A 21603-nucleotide genomic window follows, 5' to 3' on the forward strand; every position below is an offset into this window, starting at 1 on the left:
TCAGTGCTCCTTTGAAGAGTTTGTTGATGCTGATACACACATGGCCAATTCCATCACTTGTTATCAATGCACAGGAAATATCAGTATAATACCCTGCAAAGAAATTATTACCTTTTTGGCTCTGAACTCTCATCTCCATATTGAATGAAGAGAGGCTGATTATAGATCATGTAGACCTATGAGCTTATGTTTGCATTCTCAGTTTGAATTTATATGCAAGTCAGCTTTTTGTTAGTCAAGAAAATGATGCAATAAAGCCTTTTTTGGACTTCACCCTTGCCTGTAGCTCTGTACCCAGACCCGCCTCGCTCCAATCAGTGGCAGTGGTCAGACCTTGCTACACTTGCCTAATGCATTAAGTATATTATGTCCATGCAATATAGATAAGTCATAAGTCCATAGAAACATACACAGTGATGACCTATTTGTTTCTTGTGAATGTGATATCCCTCTGAATATCCTAAGATGGGAGTAATTGATAGTCATAACATGATCTGCTTAATTAACTAATTCAAACTAAACAAGTGGAAGTATTTACTCTTCATTTTCTCCATCTTAACCACATAAGTATGTTCTAAAATGCAATATCTGAACTAAAAGGAGACAAGTAAATGTGTATAAACAAAACGTTTAGTAATAGGTTATGTATTGTTTTTATATATTATGTCAATGCTATGTTTTTGAATGCATGCTTTTATGAAATTGAGTTAAAATTATACTATATCAAAGTTGAGATTATGTATTGCCTAATTTTTGGCTCAATCCCCTTCTAACAAGTGAATTGTAGTTTTATCAGGAAAAAATATATATAGAATGAAACCTTCGCAATTCATTTACACTGAGAGAAATCACTAGTTTTTGCTGTTTTCTTCAGTGGTCTTCCTAATCTTGGAAAATACGTGTTACTACTGCACAAAAATGACTGATTCTGCAAGTTTGTTATCATATCCATGGACAGTTTTTTGAAACTAGTTGCCTTTGTCCCTCCACACATACGTATGGGATGGACTTTGGTGTAGGGGCAGCACTGTCTGTAGCTCCCACCTCCCCTTCCTATAGAATCCCTAGGGTATAAAAGACTAGTGCTGGAGTGGAGAAATCAGTCTCGACGAGTACTCGCCAACGCAAAGGAAAGAGCTTCAACGAACCCATCATGGGGGACACAAAGCTCTCTCTTTTGCTTCTTCTGAGCACCCTTGCCTTGGCCCGTAAGTACCTCTCTGACTGGTCCCTGCTGTGGATAAAAATCTATTTTTACCAGGTAGTAGTTTGTTTCTTGAGTTTACATGTTTGTTATTTTCAGATTTGAAATATATGCTTTAAAAGTTTTTATTTTGGACTTTTTTCGATTTACATATTATAATACCAAAGAGACATGTATGTAGTGTTAACTTTTTTAAAGATTTAAAATGAACTTTTACCCAGCAGTAGTTTGTTTCTTAAGTTTTCATGTTTGTAATTTTCAGATTTAAGGTATTTTCTTTAGAAGTGTTCCATTCGGAAATGTTTAATTTTAAATATTCTAATGCCAAACCAAATTATCGGTAGCTGTTAACTTGAACAACTAGAATTTGTTTATAAAAGTGGGTGTTTTTAGCTATGTGCATTTTACTTTGCATGTGCAAAATCTATTATGTCATTTTGTTGCAAAATAGTTTTTTTTGTAAAATAACACTTGGAACATTACAGAGTGAACTGAAGCATCTCCTCTCGACATTGCACAGTTAATCTCGTAAAATACGCACTGTCCCTGTTGCAAATTACAAGTTAACTTTCTTCAAAACCGCCAAATACATTGACTGTATATCAGCAAAACTATTTCTGATGGTGAACCTGAAAAATCTAAATAAAATGTAAATGATGAAAGTCCTGTTCAGCTGGTAGATATAAGTCGAGATCTGTCTTTGAGCTTTTTGTCCTCTATTTTTAGTCCGGTAAAACAGTGTTTCCTCACAAAATGTAAGATTTAATAGGTGATACTGTGCAAGCAAGCAATTTTACAAATATCTGAATTCTGACAGTGCAGATGTGCAAATATCACTTTCTGGGATGTAAACAATATAACAGTTTTTATTTTAAACGAGTGGGGGCAGTTCCCCCTCATGCCCACATGATTTGATAGTAAAGTGAGTGGAGGGGACAGGCAGTTGAACAGATACATAACTGCACCCACACCATTCAAAGAAAGAAAAGCTGCTTTTTTACACACTTAAAAACAATTTCAGTCATGTTGTAATTAATTATAAAACTTCTGTATAATCCTGCTTTGACCAAAATTGCGTTATCCTCTCACAGACTCCCAAGACGATGGTGCCGAAAAACATCCAACATGCTTGCGTACGTACCAACAAATCATTGCTTATCCTACCAATGTGCTGCAGTTTGCCCACTGTTATGGCAACATGACGGTTCTTTACTCAAACACATTAAAAATACAATTTCTAATCTCTCCCTAGTGGCAAGAAGGTACAAGAGCCTTCACAAATATGAATACCAGTACAAAGCAGAGTCCCTGAATGCCATTGAAGGAGCTTCCAATCTCATAAATGGACCCAAGTGCTCTTGCAAGGTAGACATCATACCTCAGAGCATTAAGCCTTCACTTCAGTCCATTAATATTGTCCTCACGCAACATCCCAGTAAGAAAGCCATCTAACCTCTTTGTCTCTCCCTACAGGTCGAGATTGAAGTTCCTCAGTCTTGCAGCTACATCCTGCGTACCACAGGCTGTAGCTTGAGTGAGGTTGTCAATATGGACGCAGAGGGCAACCCTGTGTTCGGACCTGCACCTGGATCTGATGCCTTCGCTGCTGCCATGGAGAAGTAAGCCCCCAAGGCTGTCACACATGCCCTAACCCAACCCTTGTCCCCAATATTTGTTAAAAATTCCTTGTCCTCTCTTCTATTAAGCACATTGTAATTTGGAGTTAACAACTGGTAACCAACCTTTCACCTCTCTCTCCCTGCTCAGACATCCTCTGAAGGTTGTGGTTGAGGGAGTGTACGATGTGAAACTGTACCCTGAGGAGGATGAGTCCATGACCATCCTGAACATCAAGAGAGGTATCGTCTCTGCCCTTGCCGTGCCCCTGCTGGAAGAGGAGAACAACAAGAAAATGGTATGTTGATCTTCTCAGAAAACACCCTAATCATAACTACACACTTTGTATTACAGTGTAGTTTCAGTGATATGAGCAAGTCATTTCTTATTGAGTACTTTATTACTCTAATGGGTACTTTATTACTAACAGTGTGTACCTTATTAATCCATATTATTCAATACAATTGGAAACTACCTGGTAGACAATGGTACATATTGGTGCTTGTTTTAGTGAATCCAAGAAACAAAAATGTAATTATTGTGTAATAAAGAAATAATAAATGAAAGTACTGTTGGCACGCCGACGTGATGCACTACAAGGTACAAGACTAGCCAAGAAAATTATGTTCATGGCTCTGCAGAGAGCAATATGTCCCATTCAGTTTTTCAGAAAACATAAATCAGTATTTATATTTATTTAAATATGACAAGGATCATTGACTTTCCCCTCAGCCCACCATCCACGGCATGTGCAAGACCAACTACATAGTCAACGCCATGGAGGACATCGCTACTGACATCACTCTCAACAGGGACTTGTCCAAATGTGACCACTTCATCCCCCAGAGGGACCACACCAGCCCCCTGGCCCTCATCTCTGGCATGGTAAGACTGCAAGAAAGTAGAAGTTGCTGGTTAGATTCTGAAATAAACCCAAAATAATTTATTAATCCTAATTCACTTTTTAACTCCTTTACAAAAACCCTTCAAAGTAATTATCTTTCTCCGCTCCAGTAGCTGAAATGACAACTAATATTACTCCTTATTCACTTTTGAACTTTACAAAAAAACGTAAACAATAATAATTTCTCCTCCTACAGCACTATCCTCTTGCTCAGCTGATCAGAAGCTCCCAGACCTGCAACTACAAGTTTGACAATGACAAGAAGCACATGATCTCTGGTGCCTGCACTGAGAAGCACATCCTGGTGCCTTTCTCTCACAAGTGTGTTAAACATTATGCCTATAATCTTTTATGAAATACGTACCTGCAATGTTAAGAGATGTTGCATAAGTCTTTATCATCTCTTTGGCTTTCCACAGGGGAGAGTATGGAGTTACCAACGTTGGCAAGCAGTTCCTGACTCTGCTGGAGGTTTCCACATACAATGAGAGAGTTTTTAACCACAGTAAGTATCCCTTACATTGCATTCTAATTATGAAGATGATTATCGTAGACAGTCAGAGATAATTGAAAAAGGATTTCACCTGCTCAGTGTCAAAACTGACTTTATCTTCCTGCAGATGTGGCCAACCTCAAGGGTCTGCCAATGGAGGCTGCTGAGGACAAGAGCGTTGTTCAGGACAAGGATGCTCCTCTGGCCGTCCTGAGGGAACTGGCCACTCTGTCCAATGGTGAGAAGAGAGCCCACCTCTTCCAGCAGCTTGTGAGCATGGTCCGTGGAATGAAGGCTGAGGCCCTGAGCCCTGCTATCCCCGAGGCCCTGAAGGTGTCCGGACCACTGACCTACCAGGTTCTGGCCCAGTGCGGTACCCCAGAGTGCAGCAGTGCCATCATGCAGATCCTCAGGACCTTTGACAACTCTGCCTTTGAGGTTGATGCCGTCGTGTTCGCCATGGGACTGGTCCCCAACCCCTCTGCCCTCCTGGTCAACGACATGCTGGCTATGGCACGGTACAAGCAGAGCAAGCCTATCCTGTATGCCCTGAGCAATGTTGTCAAGAGGTAAACAGACATTTTAAAGCAACATATTTTCTAAATGGAACTGAGCAGATGCAGAAAATGAAATTCTTATGTTGAATTTCACATTGTGTTCCTCTTCAGATTCTACAAGGCCGAGGGCAAAGTGACCCCTGAGATCGAGGCTGTGGCTGAGTTTGCTGTTTCCCAGCTGGGTGACTGCACTGGTGACAAGGAGCAGAACTTCCTGGCCCTGAGGGTGAGTGTTCCATCGCTCCCCATAGCTTTTTCAGGTTTACTCACACAGGAAGCAACAATTTGAATCAGAATAATTCATGTTTGCTTCCTTCTGCTCCACAGGTTATTGGTAACATGGCTGCAGCCATGGGAGCCGCCAGTCCTGCCCTGAAGTCTGCTGTGATCCAGTGTGTAAACGAGCCCGGCGCTTCCCTGGAAGTCCAACAGGCTGCCATTCAGGCATTCAGACAAACTCCTGTCCCTGAGGAGGTAACTCACTCTTATCCTATTAGCTTTCAAAAATGTATATGGAAACCATCAACTCTTCGTTCACTGCAGAACTGTTATACACATTCTCCTGTTTACAGGGCAGAGAGGTGCTCATGCAGGTTATTTTGAGTGGTGCTAGCCCCCTGCAGAAGCGTGTTGCTGCCTACCTGGTGCTGATGAAGGACCCCCAGCCTGCTGAACTGGCTCAGCTGGCCGCCGCTCTGCCCATCGAAGAAGACCAGCAGGCCAAGAGCTTTGTCATCTCCCACCTGACTAATATACTGGCATCCACAGCAGCCGAGACCCAGGAGTACGTGAGAGATATCATCTGCAGTATTTACTGCCTCAGCTAACAGAAATATTCTGTTCGGTTGTTCCCTCCTCATCATAGGTTTGACCATGTAATAAATTATTCCTTCCATTAAAGGCTGAGACAGAAGATTCTTGATGCCCTGCAGGGAAATGAGGTTGGAACTGTCATGGATCCCACCAAGTTCTCCCGCAACTACATGATTGGATCTGTGCAAGGAAATATGCTCTTCGAGGGCACCAGCTATCTGCCCAAGGAAGTCATGCTGGAGATGACCCTGAAGGCCTTTGGCTACAGTGTTGACATGGTGGAGGTAAAAAATACAATATAAATTGTTTCCCTAAGCCTCTTATTGGGATGATGTTTTTTTTTTTACAGAATATACACTTATTTTTCTATCAGTCTCATGGTGAACATTCTCTTCACTTGTAAGGTTGGCATGGAAGGCAAAGGACTAGAGCCAACTGTTGAGGCTTTGTTCGGAGAGAACGGATTCTTCCCTGACACAGTTCTAAAGACCGTCTACTTCGTTTCTGACAAGATGCCCCTGCAGGTCAATGAGGTCATGAAGAGGATGATGCCCGCTCTGAAGAAAGACAGAATGAAGAGACAGGTATTCAAAACCATACTATGTTCTTCCTCTTTCCAACCCAAACATTTTAATTAGGGTGATTTTAATCCTAGTTATTTAATTGTAGCATGAGCTAACTGCCTCTTTCCTTGAAAAAAATATTCTGTAGGCTTCCCAGAACATCATGAGAGAAATCGGCCGCAACCTCAACAAACTGGTCAGGGATCTGAAGACTCAGGAGTCCCCTGAGGCTATGGTTTACCTGAGACTGCTGGGAAATGAACTTGGATACCTGAAGACCAATGAGATGGAGAAGATGGCCTACTCTGCTGGTCTGATGATTGACAACGTACTCAAGATGTTCCCCACTGATGTATGTACAAAGATATGGAAAAAAGCAACACTATCACTTCAGATATACATTAATGTTAACTCATCTGGCAAGAATGACATATCAATGATAAAAAATGAAAGCTCAATTTATTATCCAAAATCTGAAATCTGATGAAGGGACTGATGACCAACACTGACAATGAAGTCTTTGCCCATTACATATTCATAAATTCACCCAATTTATTGTGGGAAGCTTGTGGAAGGCTACCCGAAACGTTTGACCCAAGTTGATCAATTTAAGGGAAACGCTACCAAACACTAATTGAGTGTATGTAAACTTCTGACCCACTAGGAATGTGATGAAAGAAATAAAAGCTGAAATAAGTCACTCTACTATTATTCTGACATTTCACATTCTTAAAATAAAGTGGTGATCCTAACTGACCTAAAACAGGGAATTTTTATTCGGATTAAATGTCAGGAATTGTGTAAAACCGAGTTGAAATGTATTTGGCTAAGGTGTATGTCAACTTCTGACTTCAACTGTACATGTTCCACAGCTTATGAAGGGACTGATGACCAACACTGACAATGAAGTCTTCGCCCATTACATCTTCATGGATAACAAATTCTTCCTGCCAACTGCCACTGGTGTGCCACTGAAGATTGCCCTGTCTGGTACCTTCACCCCTGGCATCAAGGGAGGACTACACATTACACCCGACATGGTAAACTTTTATATTTATTTTCACTGATCTGTTTTCTATTTGTAGTAACCCTAATACATGTGAAGTCCGTCAGTCTTTTTGCATATCTATATAATATACTTTGACTGATCCCTTTCCCACAGAGCGAGGTCTCCTTCATGCCCTCCGCTGGAATTGAGTTTGTGGCCCGGGTTGGTTCCCACATTCCTGAGTACCTTCTCTCTGGCCTGGAGATGCACACCAGCCTATACCACGAGAGTGGGCTCAGCGCTAAGATCGTCATGGCCGACAACCAGGTCAAGCTGACCATCCCTGCTCCTCAGGGTCCTGCCAAGCTCATCAGCATCACGTAAGTGTCAGAGTGTCATTCAGATAATACTTGATGACCAATATTTATGAGAGCCTAAACATTTCCTTTCCACGACCCCTATTATAGCAACAAGCTGTTCGAAGTGACTTCTGCTGGAGTGAAACCCATCCCGTCTCTGGTAGAGGACAGAATTGATGTGTCTGAGTGCACTCCATTCTTAGCTGGTATGAAGTACTGCACCACCCTTCAGTACTCTGATGCTAGCTCCCATGACACAGCACCCTATTTCCCCTTTACCGGAGATAGCAAGTAAGTACTAGTTCGATGCAAATACATTTTAACATATGCTCCATTTATGTTTTCCTATTTTCAGGTAGAAATTGATCTTAGCCATAACTTTTGGAAATTAAACATTTTCTATAGGCTTGCTGTGGAGCTCCACCCCACTGGTGAGGTCACTGAATACACGGCCACCATCGGCTACGAAATCGTCAGGGAGGGAGAAGAAGGTCGTCAGAAAGTTGACACTGTAAAGATGGTCCTGAAGGCAGAAGGTATAGCTAGCTCTAAGTTACAAAAGCCCTCTTTTAGAGTAACACAGTCCTTCCATTTCTACCGTACAACCTTTTCCTTGGTGACTAACTTATTCAGTTTATCCTGGACACAGGTGCTGACCCCACTGAGGCCACAGCCACTGTGAAGTACAACAGGAGGAAGAATGTCATCACCACCGACATCCAGATCCCTGACTTTGACTTGGAGGCTGGAATCAGACTGGGCGTTGTGGATGGCAACACCAAGGGCAAAGGAATACACTCCATCTCCATTGACCTCATCAACAAGAACATCCCTCAGCTGTCCCTGGTTGGCCGCGCTAAGTAAGCTGACAATGCTACCCCACAAAGTACTTCCCTGTTTTGGTTTCTTCTGTTTTCCCTTTCTTCCAAATTCCAACTGACTCATGGTTTTCTATGCAGAATTGAGGCCATGAAGGATGCTATGCTGCAGGTGCAGCTGCTTGTCCCTTCAATCAAGGCTGACGCCACAGTTACAGCCAACGTGAAGCGTGGTGAGGAACTGGAACTTGAGCTTGAGAGTGACATCAAGCTCCCAGAGACCACCTCAGTGCAAAAGATCACCCTAAAATATGGTATGCAGGCTTTCAATATCGCCCAACCTTTGTACGATGAATTGTTTTGCTTCTTGATCAACTTTAACTGTATGTTTCTGAGAGCTTTGCCAGGCTTTAAATGTCAAGTAATCATGGGAAAGTTATTAAAATGTAATTTAATTTACAATGAATTACTCCTACTTTGTAGATGACGAGAAGATTGTGGCTGAGGTCAAGTCTGACATGAATTCTGAGATCCAGAACATCCTCCCTCATGCCGAGGCAATCCAGAAGATGGTCAGTGATGTTCTTGATCAGCAGGTGGGCCAGACCGACATGAAGGTCCGTCACATCCTCACCAAGTCTGTAGAGGTAAAACAACAAAAAAACACTTTAATCTTATGATCACTATTTTGTCCTCTCTCAACTTAATATATTACAATATGTACAGTACCAGTCAAAAGTTGACACACCTACTCATTTAAGGGTTTTTCTATATTTTTACAATTTTCTACATTGTAGAATAATAGTGAAGACATCAAACTATGAAATAGTTTGTTTAACACCAAAAAAGTGTTAAACAAATCAAAATCTATTTTACATTTCAGATTCTTCAAAGTAGCCACCCTTCGCCTTGATGACAGCTTTGCACACTCTTGGCATTTTCTCAACCAGCTTCACATGGAATGCTTTCTAACAGTCTTGAAGGAGTTCCCACAAATGCTGAGCACTTTTTAGCTGCTTTTCCTTCACTCTGCAGTCCAACTCATCCCAAACCATCTCAATTGGGTTTAAGCCCTGTGATTGTGGAGGCCAGGTCATCTGATGCAGCACTCCATTACTCTCCTTCTTTGTCAAATAGCCCTTACACAGCCTGGAGGTGTGTTGGGTCATTGCCCTGTTGAAAAAGAAATGATAGTCCCACTAAGCGCAAACCAGATGGGATGGCGTATCGCTGCAGAATGCTGTGGTAGCCATGCTGGTTAAGTGTGCCTTGAATTCTAAATAAATCACTGACAGTGTCACCAGCAAAGCACCCCCACACCATCACACCTCCTCCTCCATGCTTCACGGTGGGAACCACACATGCGGAGATCATCCGTTCACATACTCTGCGACTCATCAGACCAGATTTCCACCGGTCTAATATCCATTTCTCATGTTTCTTGGCCCAAGCAAGTCTCTTCTTCTTATTGGTGTCCTTTAGTGGTGGTTTCTTTGCGGCAATTCGACCATGAAGGCCTGATTCAAGTAGTCTACTCTGAACAGATGTTGAGATGTGTCTGTTACTTGAACTCTGTGAAGCATTTATTTGGGTTGCAATTTCTGAGGCTGGTAACTCTAATGAACTTAGCATCTGCAGCAGAGGTAACTCTAGGTTTTCTTTTCCTGTGGTGGTCCTCGTGAGGGCCAGTTTCAACATAGTGCTTGATGGTTTTTGCGACTGCACTTGAAGGAACTTTAAAAGTTATTGAAATGTTCCGGATTGACTGACCTGCATGTCCTAAAGTAATGATGGACTGCCGTTTCTCTTTGCTTATTTGAGCTGTTCTTGCCATAATATGGACTTGGTCTTTTACCAAATAGGGCTATCTTCTGTATACCACCCCTACCTTGTCACAACACAACTGATTGGCTTAAACTCATTAAGAAGGAACAAAATTCCACAAATTCACTTTTAACAAGGCACACACGTTAATTGAAATGCATTCCAGGTGACGACCTCATGAACCTGGTTGAGAGAATGCCAAGCTGTCATCAAGGCAAAGGGTTGCTACTTTGAATAATCTCAAAAGTAAAATATATTGTGATTTGTTTAACACTTTTTTAGTTACTACATGACTCCATATGTGTTATTTCAAAGTGTTGATGTCTTCACTATTATTCTGAAATGTAGAAAATAGTAAAAATAAAGAAAAGCCCTGGAATGAGTAGGTGTGTCCAAACTTTTGACTGGCACTGTATTTCCATTACAGGCAACCAACAACTACCTGGAGAAATATGCTGCTGATATCCCATATATGCAGAACCTGAAAGTCCCTGGGATGCCAGAGTTGACTCTGCCTGAGAAACTTTTCCTGAATGTGTAAGTTACATCAATCAACTAGCATGAGAATAATTTCAGTCAATACATTAAATAAAGGTAATTCATGATTAAATACAATTTTTTGAAACAGTGAGGCCACAGCTGCTTACCACTTCAACAATGAGCGTATCTTCATCGCCATTCCCCTCCCTCTTGGTGGAAAATCATCTGAGGAGCTGAACTTCCCAGCTGCACTGACCACACCACACCTGGCTCTGCCCCAGCTTGGCTTGGACATTGCCTCCATGGAGATCCCCATCCCTGAGCTTTTCATCCCAGAGACCCTTGATGTATTTGTGCCCCTCTTCGGAAAAACTCAGCTGTCCACAAAGGTGAAGAGCAACTTCTACAACTTGGAGGGCTCAGTGTCTGCTGGCAAAGATGCCGCTGAGACACCAAGCTATTCTGCCAAGTTTGATGTGACAGGCAGCTGCTCAATGGAACTCCTGTGCATCAAGATTGAAGGTAGAGTTCCACCTCCAGAGATTTTCTAATGCCTTTGTAATTAATTGAGAATTACACAATCTGGAACATGTTTAGTTGTGCAATAATCAATAATTGTTCCTTCTGTGTTGTAAATAGGATCTGGATTGCTTACCACCACTCCTGCTGATTCAATCAAGGCCCATGTGAAGACCTCCGTGAGCCACAAGTTCATTGATGCCAGCATTAGCATAAGGGAAGTTGGCACTGTTACAGACAACAAGATCAATGTGAAATCCAGCAGCAAAATCGAAGCAACAAGCCCCATGGGTCTGAGTGTAAACCTAGAGCACACCGGCCAAGTTGGCTTCAATTCTGAAGCGCCAATACTGGCTCCAACACTGAAGATCTCTGGTGATAGCAACTTGGAGGGAACAGTCAAAGCAGGACCTGTCTATGGCACCACAATCACCACCCAGTCTTTTACCATCTTCCCATTCAGACCAGAGGCAAAGATTGATTCTTCCCTGAAAATTGATTCAACCATTCTTAAGGCCCAGAACACCATTGCTGCATCCTTTGCCAATGGCAAGCTGTCTGTTGTGTCTAACATGAATGCATTCGAAGACATCCTGACCCATGCTGCTGAACTTGTGTTCAAGGATAACCAGCTGTCCCTGAAATGTGACACCAATGCCCTTGCCCTTGGTATGAAGATCCACAACCAGGCTGAGGCTTCTGTTGGCTTTGGAGCAGTCACAATCAAGATGGAGACCAATGCTGACCACTCTGAGAATCGCATATACTCTCTTGTCACTGCCTCCCTGGATGTCAATGGCCTGGCTGTGAACAGTGATGGCACTGTAAAGCTGCTTGAGAACAAAGCTGCACACAAAGCTACCCTGACAATGAACAAGGATGGCCTGGCCACAAGCGGAACAACCACCCTGCAGGGCCCGTTCACCATGGAGAACACCTTCAACGGTGGAATTGATTCCTCCAAGGCTACTCTGTCCATTGAGACCAAGAGTGCATTGAATGACATGAAGGTTGAGAATGCCAACTCACTGACCATCACTCTCTCCAGCCTTGCCTTCAACTCAAAGGCTGAGGCCATTGTCAGCGAGAGCACTTCCTATACACATGACATCACCATTGACCTACAGGACTACACTGCCTCTGTAAATATGAACAATAACCTGAAACTGCTGGCAGCCAACCTAGTCAACGAGGCTCAGCTGAAGGCAGTGATCTACAAAATTGACTTTACTGGAAGCCTGAAGGCGGCCTATGGTGAGGAAGAGCTCAAACACACCTATGAGATCAACTATGCAGACTTGACCGCTAATGCTAAGTGCAGCACTAATGGAAAGTTCCTTGGTGCTCACATGAGCCACAACATTGAGCTTGAAATTGTTGGCCTTGCTGCAAAGATCCACAATGATGCCCGCTTCAACTCCCAGCCTTTCCGCTTCGACAACACCATCCGTGCCAGCATTATTCCCTTCGACTTCAATCTTGACGCCATCTTTAATGCTGATGGTGACCTGACCCTGTATGGTAAGCAGAGCGCTCAGCTCTATGGAAAATTCCTCCTTAAAGCACAGCCCCTGGCTTTTGCCAGCTCTCATGAATGCAGAGCTTCTGTCACCCAGCAGCTGGACAATGGCTTCCCCCTAGAAACCACAATTGACAACAAGATAGACACACTTCTGACTCCCCAGGAGCAGAGGGCCATACTTAGGATGAAGTCAAAGTTGAACAACCACGCCCTCAATCAGGAAGTGAGTGCCTACAACAATGCTGAAAGGCTTGGACTGGAGCTGTCTGCAACCCTCCTCACCGGGCTCCTGAACACAGCTGCCAGTGAAGAGCAGGAATTCACAATCTCTGGTTTCCTAAAGTATGATAAGAACACTGACAGTCACATGATTAACCTGCCCTTCCTCAAAAGTTTGCCTGCAATCCTGGAAAACATCAAGATCACTATTGTTAACATGGCAGAGGCTATTCAGAATTATATCAATAGTGATGAGGTCAAGGCTAAGCTTGAGGCTCTGCCCCATCATGTCAGTGACTTTGTTGCCAAACTGAATCTGGAAGGCAAGGCTGTCCAGCTCAAACAGAACCTGATTGCCCTCACCGAGGAGTACGCCATCACTCTGGAATACCTAGAGGCCTCCCTTGTGAACCTCAAGATTGCTGTTGAAAAACTGCTGATGGGCCTGGCATCCAGTATCCAGGGCATTGTTGCTGCCTCCAAGGAGATGATTGCGAGTGGTACCCTGTCTGAAACTGTAATTGAGAGGCTCAGCCAGGAGCTGAATGCCATCAACGAAGAGTATAAAATCACTACTATGATCGTAGCTGTCATTGACGCTATCGAAGAGCTGATCAAGCAGATAGACATGCAGAAACTGAAGGACAGCAGCATTTCACTCCTGCACGACATTGATGCCCAGTTTGAAATTAAGGCTAAAATTGAAAACGCAGTGAGTGAATTAAAGCAGTTCATTGAGAACTTTGACAGAACCAAAACTGTTGAGGATCTGAGAAACTACATTTCCTCCATCAACTTGGAAGCTCATGTTGAGCAGCTGATGGAACACCTTCCCACTGAAGTGATCATCAAGATGATTGAGTCTGTCAAGGCAGTGATCCAGGAATTGGATATCATTGGCAAATTGAATGTTTTCCATGCCAAGCTGAGAGGTCTGATTGTCAAGTATGAGGTTGACAAGAAGGTTGAAGCAGTCCTGGAGAAGGTTGTGGTTCTAATTAAGCAGTTCAAAATTGATGAAACAATTCAGGTCCTTGTTAATAAGCTGAAGGCCATCAATATCCCATCGAAGGTAATGCAGATGCTGGAAGAAGCCATCAACTCCTTAAAAGCTACTGAGATCAAACAGGTGATTGAACAGCTGAATGAATATCTTGACTCTGTTGTCCAGCAGCTGAGGTCATTTGATTACAATGCCTATGTGGATGAAACCAACCAGATGATTTCTGAATACACTGCTTATGTGAATGAGCTGATCAAGGCACTTGAGATCCCACAGAAACTTCAGGCTTCAAGAGAGTTTGTCAACTTTCTTGTGTCATCTGCACTTAACTACATTGAACATCTGAGGAAACTCAAGGTTGCAGACATGATCAAAACAGTGAAGGACGTGCTCGACCATGCCATCCTTAATGAAATTAAGGCAATTTCTGAGAGGCTAAAGCAGGGAATCACCAATATGGACCTTAGAAATGATATCATCTCATACCTGCAGCAGGTGAGTGAACTCTACACCAAGGTCATCACCGTCATAAATGAGGTGTTCGGCAATGTGTTTGAGGTGATCCAGAAGTTTGCTGGTGAACAACAAATTGTCAGCGAGGTCAAGCAGATAATTGAGGGAGTTGTTACTGGACTGAAGACAGCTGAGCTGGACTTCCCTTCATTCACAATCCCTCTCACTGACCTGGTCATGCCCTCCATGAAGGTCAGCCTGGAGAAGCTTCAGGAGATTGACATTCCAACACAGCTGGATATCCCTGAGTTCACTATCCTGGGTTTCCACACAGTGCCAGCCACCACCGTTTCCTTTGACGATATCAAGCAGAAGGTCACAGAGCTCATAGATTTTATTTTCAACTTTGAGATCCAGATGCTTGATTTGGATGCTTTCTTTGGAGACCTGACCATGAGCTACCTGCCAACCCTACCTGACATTACTCTCCCAGAGATCACATTCCCAGAGTTCTACTTCCCTGTCCTACCTAAGGTAGTCGCAGAGAAGCTCCTAGAGATTCCAACTCTCCAGATCCCTGAGATCAAGCTCCCTGCCATTCCCAGTGAGATCAGTGTCCCTTGCTTTGGCAAGCTCTATGGTGAGATCAAAGTCAGCACTCCCATCTACAGCATTAGGACCTCTGCTGAGCTCCAGAACTCTACTGACAGTGAGGAGACTCCTCAGCTCACCGCTTTCCTAACCTCCCAGGCCATATCTCCCATTTTTGAGATATTCAGCTACAACCTGGACTCCACTGCTCGCGTTGCCATCCCCAAGTTGAACCGTGTGATAGTTTCAGAGACCCTTAAGTTTACCCACACTGCACTTGCAGTCGAACACCAGGCATCAGTGACCCTCTACCACCTTGCAGCCCAGGCCTCAGCTAAGACCACAGTCAAGGCAACCACTGCACACTACACGGCTGACATTGTCAATAATGCATTCTTTGCCACATTGGGTGGTATGTCTGCATCTGTGGACACCACCTACAACCACCAGATCAATATCCCAATCCTTGGCTTCACCAATGGAGCCTCTGTGACCCAAAAGGCTGTTGCCCGCCTGGAGGACACAACAATCACTCTGAACATTGGAAATGATGGTGCTATGAAGTTCAACTTTCACGAGGGCACACACAAGTGTGACCTTCACTTCGCCATCAGTCCCAGCACTGCTAAGCTGACAATCTCCGCTGACACCGACACTGCCCTTCTGAAGATGAAGCAGACCATGAATGCTGATGCAGTCATTCTCAGTCACATCACATTTGAGGCCCGCTCTGAGGCAGAAGGCCCAGCCATCAAGAACAGCCTTCTGGTGGCATCTGGAAATGTCAATTTGGGAGATATGAAGGTTGAACTGAAGGCAAACCATGACACAGAGCTTGTTGGAGATCTCAGTGGAATCCTGTCAAACTCACTCACCATTAAGATTTATCCTATTGAAGTTGTCTTTGACTTCCAAAACAAGGGAAACACCAAGCTCAGCTTCAACGAGGCACTGATGGCCAAGATTGATCTCCAGAATGACTACTCTGCCACAATCAAGCCTGAAGCTCAACAGATCAACACTGTGGCTCTTGCCCGCTTCAACCAGTACAAATCCTCCTACAACTTCACTATTGACAACAACGAAAAGGAGGCTGGCATCTTTGCTACTATGAACGGTGAGGCTAATCTTGAATTCCTGACAAACCCCATCAGCATCCCAGAGATTGATCTGCCCTTCATTAACATGCACATTCCAGCCATCAGTGATCTGAACCTGTATGAGCATACTGGCTTGAAGAACATCTTGACCACCACAGAGCAGTCTCTTGATGTTGATTCCAAGATCCTGTACCAGAAGAGTCAGTTTCACTCTCTGGGCAACCTGATCACCGAACTCTCCCTGAAGTCCCCCATCTTCAATCTGAATGCCAATGCCGGACTTTACGCTGAGGACGACCTTGTGTTCCGCCTGGGAGCTACCACAGCCTCCATTTTTGAGGCTCTTAAGATCAAGCTTGATGGCACCACCAGTTTGACCACCAAAAGAGGGCTTAAGCTGGCCACTGCCCTGTCCTTGGAGAATGCCCACATTGAGGGAAACCATGACAGCACTTTCAGCCTAAGCCCCGACAACCTGGAAGCTGCGGCGTCTGTGGCTACCATTGCAAAGATTGCCCTGCCCATCTTCAACCTAGAAGCCAATCAGCAATTTGTTGCAGACACCAAGACCAAGCCAAATGCTGCCTCTACATTGAAGCTGAAAGGTGATTTCAACCTGCCCCTTATCAAAGCAATTGGCAAGGCAGAGGCTGACCACAGCCTGAAGCTAGAGGGAACCCTTGAGTACATCTCTGTGGAGTCATCCATCAAGGGCAACATTGATGGCACAATCCTGGAATACAATGCTGTTTTGGGAGCTCTGGACAATGAAGCTAACATGTACCTGAATGCTGATGGCCTACGCTCCACCTCAAAGATCATTGCCAATGCCAAACTCAGCAACGGTGAGACAACTATCCTGGAAATGGATGTGGATGAGAACCTGGCTGTTGAGGCATCCGTAAGCCGTGTGTATGCAGTGCTGAAATTCGCCAGCAACAACGAAGCCAATGTGATTACCTTCAACACCAAGGGAAAGCATGTAGCCCAGGCTACCATTGACTTTGCACCATTGACATCACTGACTGCTAATGTTGAGATTGACATGTCTCAGCCAAGCAACGTGGGTGACATTTCCCTCTTTGAGAAGACTGCTGTCGAGCTGACAGGTACCAAGCAGAAGATCTCTACCACCGCCAAGATTGCCACCCCTGTGTACACCACACATCTGGCAGCTGAGTTGAAGGGTGATGCCCCTGTCTTCAAGGCCGAACTGAAGTCATCTGCTACCTCTGTCATCAACTTCCTGGATTACGACATGGATGGTAAAATTATAAAAATGTCCTCTATAATGTCATTATTTGATGCAAAATAATTGTATTTGAGGAAATTGAAACTGCCTCAACAGCTTCCTTCACTGCAAGCTTTGAGAACGAAGCCCTGAGTGTGAATGGCAAGGCTGTCCTTACCCATGCAGACCTGACCATGGACATTCAGAATGTGATTACCCAGGCTATGAGGTAAAGTAATACTTTTAAACAGGCTGATTTCAATGCATAATACATATTGAAACAAATGATTTAGGCTTGTTAGCACAATGTTAATCAAATCATTACAAACATTTTGCAATTTGAAGATACCTGAATATGTATTAGTATGGTTTGTTTTGTCATTTGTGCATTTCAGGAAGAAGCGTCAAGAGGAGGGAAGGTAAATACTCAATAATGTACCTTCAATTCACTTCAATCCAGGACTATTGCATGAGCAAATAAAGTCTACATCTTTTGACCTTCTACTACACACATGTATTACATGGAGTTATAAACTGGGTGGTTCGAGCCCTGAATGCTGATTGGCTGAAAGTTGTGGTATATCAGACCGTATAGCATGGTATGACAAAACATTGATTTTTACTGCTCTAATTGCGTTGGTAACCAGTTTATAATAGCAATAAGGCACCTTAGGGGTTTGTGATATATTGGCCATATACCACACCCCCCTCGGGCCTTATTGCTTAATTAAACTATGAGTGAATAGACAGTAACTGATCACACTGTTTTTCTTCCACTTCTTAGTGTCTCCCGTCACACCCTGAATGTGGACATCACCAGCCCAACATTCACTGATGTGAACTTCCGCTATGCTGCCCGCAGAGATGGCGTCAGTGCTTCCATCTCTACTCCATCCACTGGGTTCTTGGGTCTTCAGCTCCAGGGCAGGATCCCATCTCAGCTGAGCGCTAGACTCTACAGCCGTTATGCTGTGAGTTTCTTTTAATTTCATTCATCTTAAAATACTCAATACTTGTGTCCCTATTCACAAGTCAAATAAATGTCACCCTATTGTACAGGTCAATTGAAATGTGTTGTGTTTCTCCTATATCTAACAGTCTGCCCCTGAGGATGATGTTGACATCTTGGTCATCAGAGCTACTGCTAAGGATGCCGATAAGATAAAACTACAGGTTGCCTACAACATGGAGGCCCCCCACGACATGCTCCTGGGCCTGAAGGAGAGACTCCCTGCCATCACATCCACCCTGAACAGCTTCTCTAACAAGTATGAGATCTTCGGGCACGTGGAGGGCCTGAAAAGCTCCATCATCAACCTCATTGAGGAAGCCTACACTGCTGCCAACAGCCACGCAGCCGAGCTGAGCCAGCTGTCAATCCTCTTCAGGAACACTGTTTTCCAGTTCCAGAAAACCATCCAGGTCTTCCTGGATGCTGCCATTAAGTTCCTTAGGGAGACAGAATTCAAGCTCCCTGGCTCTGAGGAAATTACCACCCTGCCTAAGGTCCTCAAGCAGCTGACCACCGGCATTGCCACTATAGTTGAGCAGGCCATCCAGGTGCTCATAGACAACGCAGAGGCCTCCTTCAATGCTCTGGTCGATATGATCAGCGACATCCAGGTCACTATGCCAATTGGTGATGTGATGACTGGAGCCCAGATCATAGATAACATGAGGGCCAACATGAAGCATGCTCTTGCCCAGCTTGTGGGTCTGGTGAAGCATCTGGAGAGCCTTGACATGGTCCTGGAGAAGCTTGGCGAGACTGTGAAGGTCATCGTTGAGAAGGCCCAGGAGTTTGTTGACACTCTGAAGTCTGACTACCTGGATGCCGTCGCTATCTACATCAACGCTCTGTACGATAACCTTGTCGGCGTGATCAAGACCGTCCTGGACCAAGTCAATACTATGTTGAACATGGAGCAGGTGAACATAGCAATTGAACACGTCACTGACATGATTCTGTCTGTGGTTAATCAGCTCAACCTCGCCATCACTGGTCTTCTGCAGCAAGCTTCTGAGGAGGCCCAGGCTTTCATCAAAGTTAGCGGTGGAAGGCTTGAGATCGAGCTTCCCTTTCCCTTCCACCAGTGAGATACCCTCACAGACTGAACCCTGAGTCTAACACTACCATCTGTTTAACATTATGCTACTCAGAGGCACAGGGCTGGGAATGTACTTCAAACAAGTATTTCAGCACGTCTTTAAAGCCTTTAGGTAAACATGCAGCTATTATTTTATCCTTTTTGTGTAAATGACAAGTGTTGGTACACTTACCAACATAAAAATGAAATACTGTTGAGTCCTATTTCCCTATCTATCTGTACCATACAAAATGCAATATGAGAGTACAAAATAAATAACATTTATACAGCATTATGTTTGATTTATATTTTTCCACCTGCTATGTGTATGTTTTCAGATCCTCAGTATTTTAACAACAGGCATTCCATTAGTGATGCAAATGAGTGACGTGAACCATAGACACTATTAATATTGATAAGACTGACTTTCTTTCAGTGTTGAGAGATCTTTAGACATAGCCCGAATATAACTTCCAAAATGAGCAAAGTGGAAAGCCTATATGAATAATATTAAGTCTCTTGCTGATCTTTAAAACCAAACGATATTATGGAATCACAGGAAACAAACTATGGCTCAAACATATCGTTGAGCATTATCAAATACTTGTACATGGAATGCTATCAAAACTACCCTCCTATTTCAAATATAAATGTTTCATTTCTGATCTGACTGTAATCCTAACCTGTTTATGGATCTCCAAGGGATGCAAAGTACATATTACTCTAACATAGAGCACTACTCAAATGAAGGGCTGGTGTATGCTGCTGTACACCTAACACGGCATGTTTTGTGGCTGTGATGTCTTGTTAAGAACAAATTCTCTCCTGTGTAGAACGACATTGAGATAAATGTACTCCGGGTGACTAGTGACTAGGGAATCACTCGGGGAGGAATGCATTTCACATTTTATACAACACCCTTAGGGTATTCAGGCTTCAGAGCAGCAGCGGGTAACATCACGTCAGTAGGTAGCTAGTTTAAGTGTGAACAATTTTGAGGATATTGGCTGTTCTACACTAATTAAATAACTGGGACATAAAGTATGTGACTATGTATAGTGTGCAACTTTACTTTTCATAAGTTTGTGTAACTTTTCCGTTCATAAGCACCTCTTCAATTATTGTAATTAAAATGCCTTTATTGGGGTGGAATGTCCAATGGAACAAAATATTTACAACTTTTCAGCATGTCTAGCTTTCGTCCAGGAGTAATGCAATGATTGAAAAAACAACATGGCTTGTCATGGGAACAAACTACAGAACAAACAGTATTCCAACCATGACTGGTGAGGGAGTGGCTACTCACAACATATTATGGTCATCGGTGGACAATTGTCAAAGGCAATATAATTTCAAGATAGAAATTAAATACATATAAATATTCAAAGGTAGACTCAGCAAAATGAGGTTGCCATGAGCAGCATCGCAGATATTGAGATGAGCGAGACGCAAGACTTCACTCTCACACAGTCACACACAGTATCTGCGCATGGGCACGGGTTCGCTTCATGCTGTTCACAGATTGGTATCCACGACACCGAAACAGCAGAGAAGTTGAGCCTCACGCTTCAACGCTCTTAGTTGTTGTGGAAATTGACCCACTATCCTGTTTACATTTAAATCACTGAGTCTACCTTTAAAGCTGGAATCCTTAATCAGTGGAACTACCACTTCTGTCTGTGATGTTACAACAACAAAGAAGTTACTGCAAACAACAAACACAGTTTTTCTCCCTCTGACATCACGCACGATAGAACAGCAGAATATGTACTGTACAGGAGAGTGAAAAGATTTGGCATAGGTCCCCAGATCCTCAAAAAGTTCTACAGCTGCACCATCAAGACCATCCTGACCGGTTACATCACCGCCTGCTTTGGCAACTGCTCGGCATCCGACAGAGGGTAGTGCGTATGGCCAGTACTTCACTTGGGCCAAGCTTCCTGCCATCCAGGACCTATATACTAGGCGGTGTCATAGGAAGGCCCAAAAAATGGTAAAAGACTCCAGTCACCAAAGTCATTGACTGTTCTCTCTGCTACCGCACTGCAAGTGGTACCGGAGAGCCAAGTCTAGGTCCAAAAGGCTCCTTAACAGCTTCTACCCCCAAGCCATAAGACCAGCATGTCAATACTTCTTACAAAAACAAGTAGCGATGAAGTCAATCTCTCTTCTACTTTGAGCCATGAGAGGCTGACATGCATATTATTAATGTTAGCTCTCCGTTTACATGTAAGGACCAGCTGTGCTGCCCTGTTCTA

The 21603-nt window shown here is 43.6% G+C and overlaps 1 protein-coding gene across 1 annotated transcript; it reads left to right on the forward strand.

Moving 5' to 3' along the window:
- Positions 1 to 1077: 1077 nt before the first annotated feature.
- On the forward strand, positions 1078 to 19637 carry LOC123723740 (apolipoprotein B-100). Its single transcript, XM_014143934.2, has 29 exons — positions 1078 to 1208; positions 2296 to 2337; positions 2457 to 2569; positions 2678 to 2823; positions 2972 to 3119; positions 3554 to 3706; positions 3922 to 4046; positions 4145 to 4230; positions 4346 to 4787; positions 4887 to 5001; positions 5103 to 5249; positions 5348 to 5559; positions 5677 to 5872; positions 5993 to 6172; positions 6300 to 6503; positions 7024 to 7191; positions 7314 to 7519; positions 7607 to 7789; positions 7904 to 8034; positions 8148 to 8358; positions 8458 to 8630; positions 8800 to 8963; positions 10568 to 10677; positions 10769 to 11142; positions 11260 to 17292; positions 17376 to 17487; positions 17654 to 17677; positions 18043 to 18229; positions 18357 to 19637. The coding sequence occupies exons 1-29, from the start codon at positions 1154 to 1156 to the stop codon at positions 19353 to 19355; spliced, it is 11439 nt and encodes a 3812-aa protein (XP_013999409.2). The 5' UTR covers positions 1078 to 1153; the 3' UTR covers positions 19356 to 19637.
- Positions 19638 to 21603: the final 1966 nt, after the last annotated feature.

The sequence above is a fragment of the Salmo salar genome, chromosome ssa15 (assembly GCF_905237065.1).
Source record: "Salmo salar chromosome ssa15, Ssal_v3.1, whole genome shotgun sequence".
Lineage (NCBI taxonomy): Eukaryota > Metazoa > Chordata > Actinopteri > Salmoniformes > Salmonidae > Salmo > Salmo salar.

Coding starts and splice junctions, on each gene's coding strand:
- LOC123723740 (XM_014143934.2), top strand. CDS start 1,154: ATGGGGGACACAAAGCTCTCTCTTTTGCTTCTTCTGAGCACCCTTGCC. Junction 7,192..7,313: donor TACACATTACACCCGACATG/GTAAACTTTTAT, acceptor CCTTTCCCACAG/AGCGAGGTCTCCTTCATGCC. Junction 11,143..11,259: donor CCTGTGCATCAAGATTGAAG/GTAGAGTTCCAC, acceptor TGTTGTAAATAG/GATCTGGATTGCTTACCACC.